This window comes from Oryzias melastigma, linkage group LG16, assembly GCF_002922805.2.
Source record: "Oryzias melastigma strain HK-1 linkage group LG16, ASM292280v2, whole genome shotgun sequence".
NCBI lineage: Eukaryota > Metazoa > Chordata > Actinopteri > Beloniformes > Adrianichthyidae > Oryzias > Oryzias melastigma.
The window spans coordinates 29,603,883-29,609,882 of NC_050527.1; the positions used below are offsets into that span (position 1 = coordinate 29,603,883).

The following is a 6,000-nucleotide window of genomic DNA, read 5'->3' on the forward strand; positions in this document are numbered from 1 at the left end:
CTTTAATCATATTACAAAACAATAGGACACGTGCATAATACGAGGGCAAAAAAACATTTAATCTTTAATATTTTTAACTGTCTAATAATAATATCTAGAAAAGTTGCTTTACCTGCGATACTGCTAGAGTGGATGCTTTTTTTTTCTGAATGTGGTTGTTATAAATCACTTGAATTGCATACATTTGCATAAATTGCACTAATAACTTAAATTACACAAATTTGCATTAATTTGCATAAATTGCTTAAATTGTATAAAGTGCATAAATTGCATTAAGAACTTAAATTGCATTAATTTGCATAAATTGAGCAAAAAACATAAAAGTATGAAAACCAAAAAATTATGCATGAATGTCCTGAACGTGTTGAACATTTTGATGCCAATATCGCATAAGTGTAAAAACTGCACGTGTTTAAAGGATTTAAAAAATGTCCAACATATGCTATCGAGGCTATTAAATTAGCTTAAATTGCGCAAAAAACATCAATGTACGAATACCATAAGCACAAACATGAATGTCCTGAACGTGCACAATGTTTTGATATCAAAATTGCACAATTTGCAAAAGTGCACAAAGTTTTTAACGATTTGACAAATTTTCATATTGACTCATATAGGGCTAAAAATTAGCATAAATTGCGTAATATCTGGAAAAACGAAAAATTTGCGAAAAACCAAAAGTTCAAGCATCACAATGTCCTGAACAAGTTTTGATACCAGGATTGCATAAATTCCTGAAGTGTGATTGAGATTTTACGGTCCAAAAAACGTGAAAGATGAATTAAACTATAATAATAAAGATAAACAGGATCACGATAGTGTAAAAGCTTTGAAGCATTCACACAATAATAATAATGTCATTATTATATAAGAAATGTATCTATTATTGCCATTATTATTGTTGTTGCTGTTGTCGTTATTTCTTTAACTTTTTAAATATTCTGATGTTGAATAAGATAATGTAAATGTGGATTAGAAATTTGTGCAGTAGTTTCTTTTAACTATTGTCTTATGCCTATTATATAATAAAGTTTGTTTTATAAAATTAAACAGACAAAATAAGTGTAGGGCTGCACGGTGGCGCAGTGGTTAGCGCTCTTGCCTCACAGCAAGGCCCTGGTTCGACTCCCGGCTGGGACCTTTCTGTGTGGAGTTTGCATGTTCTCCCCGTGCATGCGTGGGTTTTCACCGGGGACTCCGGCTTCCTCCCACCGTCCAAAAACATGCTTCATAGGTTAATTGGTGACTCTAAATTGACCCTAGGTGTGAATGTGAGAGTGAATGTGTGTGATTGAGGCCCTGAGACAGACTGGAGACCTGTCCAGGGTGTACCCCGCCTTCGCCCTTCAGTAGCCGGGATAGGCTCCAGCACCCCCGCGACCCCGAAAGGGACAAAACGGTCAAGAAGATGGATGGATGGAAAATAAGTGTAGATCAATATTTCTACAAGTATAGTCACGCATTCTCTCATGGAGAATGCATCAAAAACACGATTCTCATAAAAATATCCAAAAAAGAGTATTTGTGTATACATTTACAGAATTTATTTTGGATTTTATTATCTTAACAGATTGATTTTTTTAAATACAGTATATATTTTCTTTTAGTTCTTGTGAAAATTCCGCTGTTTCTTATTTTTTGTTTCTTAATTTGTGCACAAGACAGTCATGTTGCTTTTGATATTGCTAAACAATATTTGATTAAAAATATCATAAATAGTGTCATTGTTTCAAAAGATTTTTTTTATCTTGTTTGTGTTTTTATTTATTTGTTTGTTTTTTGTTTATACCTGATAAAATAATGGCTGAACATGATAAACAGAAGAATATTGACTTTATGCAAAGTTCAAAAACAACTTATCAAGTCCAAGTCTTTTTTCACTAAGTTCAAACCTAAACTTATGCAAACAATTATTTTACAGAATTACAAGAAATAAATACATAAATTAGAAACAATTATTACGGTCGAAAAAAAAAATAAAGATACAAAACATATTAATGAATCTTTTTGAGTCCCTTCTATCAATTTATTACATCATTTATTACATATTTTCTTAAATAGCTTGATAATCTTTCTAGTCTGACCTGCAGCCATTCCATAACTGAAGTTCTGAATCCCTCTTGTGGAGACACAGTGAAATGTAACATTTGTTCTCACAGCTGGATTTATATTTGACCCTCTCAGACTGTATTTATTATCTTTGAAATGAAATAGTCTTTGGATGCTCTTTGGTAATTGGTTCATTTTTATTTAAAGTATAAATTGAATTCCTTTGAAACCAACCTTTCTCCCAAATGTTAATAATAGTTATTTTAAACAGTGAGTTAGTTGGTTCTATAGTATAAGATGATCAGTAGTTTCAGTACCTGGAGAAAGTCCAGCTCTTATTAAGCCGAATATTCAACTTTTCATGGAACTCCACTGGTGTTTGTCTTTCACCACCTTTCTGTTTCCCATGCAAAGGTAATATTTAACACGAAAAAATAGGGACACGGAAAACGTCTGGGTGGAGTCTTTTGATAAAAAGTTGCAAGATGAGGAAAATTAGGCCTTTATAAACAGTACATTTGCTGGAGAGAAGTGTGTCTAGACGCAGGAAGCAGCCATGAAGTTCTTCATTCTCCTGGCCCTTTGTGCTGCAGCATGTAAGCTTCTAAATGCAGTTCTGCATGATTTTAGAGGACATCTAAACTGTGGAGCTTTGGTTTGCAGATGCTGCTCCTCTTGAGGATGACAAGATCGTTGGGGGTTACGAGTGCAGGAAGAACTCTGTGTCCTACCAGGTGTCTCTGAATGTGGGCTACCACTTCTGTGGAGGCTCCCTGATCTCCAGCACCTGGGTGGTGTCTGCTGCCCACTGCTACCAGTCGTAAGTGAAAACACTAAATTGGATGAATTTCACTTAAAATTGTCCAAATTTGCTAGTATAATCTCTCTAAAGTGTGAGGTTGTGCGCCCATGTCTGTTGTTTGTCTCCCTCAGTCGTATCCAGGTGCGTCTCGGTGAGCACAACATTGCTGTGAGTGAGGGAACCGAGCAGTTCATCGACTCCTCCAAGATCATCCGTCACCCCAACTACAACAGCTGGAACCTGGACAACGACATCATGCTGATCAAGCTGAGCTCGCCCGCCAGCCTGAACAGCTATGTGAGCACCGTGTCTCTGCCCTCCAGCTGTGCTTCTGCCGGCACCTCCTGCCTGATCTCTGGATGGGGAAACACCAGCGGCAGTGGAAGTTAGTCAAACGCCCACATTTTCTCTGTAAACTCCTCAACAATATGAAAGCTCAAAGTTTGAGTGCTTTTTAGGCAACTACCCCGACCGCCTGATGTGCCTGGATGCCCCCATCCTGAGTGACACCAGCTGCAGAAACTCCTACCCCGGTGAGATCACCTCCAACATGTTCTGTGCTGGATTCCTGGAGGGAGGAAAGGATTCCTGCCAGGTATGAGCCAAAGTAGAAGCAGCGTGTTTCAGCCTCAGAGCTATCGAACTCACCTCTCTTGTGTGTTACAGGGTGACTCCGGTGGCCCCGTGGTGTGCAACAACCAGCTGCAAGGTATCGTGTCCTGGGGTTACGGCTGTGCCGTGAAGGACAGACCTGGAGTCTACACCAAGGTCTGCAACTACAACACCTGGATCCGCGACACCATGTCTGCCAACTAAAGTCACCAACTGTTATAAAATAATAAATGGCTCAAAAGTCTTTTCCACTTTTTGTCTGTTCCTAATACTGCATAGCAGGATCAGAAACACACTTACAGATTAACAAATGTGAAATCTGTCTTTGAATTATCATGCCAAGGACTTAGTGCTTACAGTTTACCAAAAAAAAAAAAAACACTTAATGTAATTATTTGCAAACTAAACGATCACAATAAAATGCCCCTAAACATACATTCATTAAATTATAAAAACTAAATAATATTAACAAGCCAAACAAATCAATAAGAATATATAAATTACTTAATTTAGGAGGATTAAAAAAAGAATAAAAAATACATATTTAATGAATTTATAATAAATAGTGTTTGTTCTTCTTCTTCTTCTTTTTTTTAAGATATGTAAATAAATGTACACCAACTTCTGGGTTAGTGCTAAAGAAAAAAAACAAAAACAATAATTTTAAGAAAACAACAATAAATAAAAACCTCATTCACTATAAACATCAAACCTAATGTTATATATATATATATATAATATTCTTTTTCAGTTGTGTGTTTGGAGCTTGTTATAAGGGATTGTTGTGGTTTCTTTTTTTGTGTCATAATAAATCCAATTCCTCTATTTTTGATTTTACTTTTAAGTAGTTAATGTTCTGCTTCTACAAACTGATATTCTGATCCAGCAGACAGCACTGAACTTTTTTATGTTTTAACACAGATGATTAATCTCTTCCTTCCAGAATTAAAATCATCTAAATTTGTGGGAACTCTTGTGTCTTTTCTGATCCCCTACAATACATGCTTGGATAATTTTAATGAGCATTTCATTCAGCTGGCAGGAAGAGCATCACATAAATAAGATGTATTTTCTTACATTTTTACATTATCTGCAAGTAAACTTTGTATTAAGAAGACTCCCCATTAATTACAGTAACACGCTAATTATTCACAAAAAATATTTAAATTTCCCTTTTTAAAATTTTTGTTGTTGTTATCAAATTAAGTATTAATTAAAGCACTGCTTTAGAGCAGACAAGGTTTTCTTTTGTTGGGGCCAAAGTTTGGAATGCTTGACAGGATCTTTTGAAAAGCTGTACTAATAAAATATTATTTAAAAAATATATTTGTAAAGAAAAAAACTTAAGGAATATGTGATGTGTAGTTAGTGTGTGGAGACAGACACTAAAAGCCATCTAGGATTGTCTTTTGTTTTTCTTTTTAAGATGGGATATAGAGGCGGAAATATTCTCACGGCTCCTTTCCTGTTAATATGTGGATTTAAGCTGTGAACTGAATATGTTAATCTAATGCACTCTTCATGAAAGGAACAAATACATAAAATAAAATTGGTTACTGATAAAATATTTATAAGGACAGAAGGAAAAAAGCAGAAATTTTAGAAGTTTTGTTTTTTTATAACCTGATGTTTTATGTATATTGCTATTCTACTTGCAGTGTGTTTATTTTGTTAACCTCTTTAAAAAAATTAAATATTTACCTTTTTTGCAAATTAATATACTATTAAAACAGAAGTCTTGTTGAAAATGTGTCAAATAAACGGTCTCTATGCTTTAAAAAATGTGTATTAAACAGTTATGGTGTTAATCCAAGCCTTTTTAGATTATTTTATAGGTTTTATTGTGATCTACATAATAAATTCAACCTATTTTTTTTTCTTTATGCAATATATTTTTTGTTAATTAGGTAGAACTTTCTTTTAGTTAATATTCACTAAATAGAAGCTCCTTGCTGCTGGGGAGGCTTGGTTTCACTATCTTCACACTGAATCTCAACAACCAGGTGCTTTTTTCCACACGTTTCTATGAAAAGCTTAAAGGCAAAAATCCACGTCCTTGGAAGTTCAGATAGCTAAAGGCAGATCGGCTTTATATAGAGCAGCAGCACAGCTGAGGAGGCACCACATTTCAGGAAGCAGCCATGAAGTTCTTCATTCTCCTGGCCCTTTGTGCTGCAGCATGTAAGCTTCTAAATGCAGTTCTGCATGATTTTAGAGGACCTCTAAACTGTGGAGCTTTGGTTTGCAGATGCTGCTCCTCTTGAGGATGACAAGATCGTTGGGGGTTACGAGTGCAGGAAGAACTCTGTGTCCTACCAGGTGTCTCTGAATGTGGGCTACCACTTCTGTGGAGGCTCCCTGATCTCCAGCACCTGGGTGGTGTCCGCTGCCCACTGCTACCAAAAGTAAGTGTTTAAATTAGTGTTTCTTCTCTCTAATGTGAGAGGTTGTGCGCCCATGTCTGTTGTCTGCCTCAGTCGTATCCAGGTGCGTCTCGGTGAGCACAACATTGCTGTGAGTGAGGGAACCGAGCAGTT

General features: G+C 35.8%; 2 protein-coding genes across 3 annotated transcripts in view; both read left to right on the top strand.

The window, feature by feature from the left end:
• Positions 1–2,486: 2,486 nt before the first annotated feature.
• The window catches only part of LOC112140499 (trypsin-3), a 4,546-nt gene continuing 1,032 nt past the window's right edge, over positions 2,487–6,000 (top strand). Inside the window, exons 1-5 of one of the 2 annotated variants that reach the window (XM_036216050.1) lie at positions 2,487–2,645; positions 2,713–2,869; positions 2,983–3,236; positions 3,310–3,446; positions 3,518–3,673. In XM_036216050.1, the coding sequence (XP_036071943.1) occupies positions 2,606–2,645; positions 2,713–2,869; positions 2,983–3,236; positions 3,310–3,446; positions 3,518–3,667 (738 nt within the window). In that variant the 5' untranslated portion in view covers positions 2,487–2,605 and the 3' untranslated portion in view covers positions 3,668–3,673. Of the gene's footprint in view, positions 2,646–2,712; positions 2,870–2,982; positions 3,237–3,309; positions 3,447–3,517; positions 3,708–6,000 lie in introns of those variants that run through there. The other variant, XM_024263481.1, reaches the window with a different exon arrangement.
• LOC112140528 (trypsin-3) overlaps positions 5,489–6,000 on the top strand; it is a 1,545-nt gene continuing 1,033 nt past the window's right edge. The window contains exons 1-2 of the mRNA XM_024263526.2: positions 5,489–5,644; positions 5,712–5,868. Coding sequence (XP_024119294.1) covers positions 5,605–5,644; positions 5,712–5,868 — 197 coding nt within the window. The 5' untranslated portion in view covers positions 5,489–5,604. The remainder of the gene's footprint in view (positions 5,645–5,711; positions 5,869–6,000) is intronic.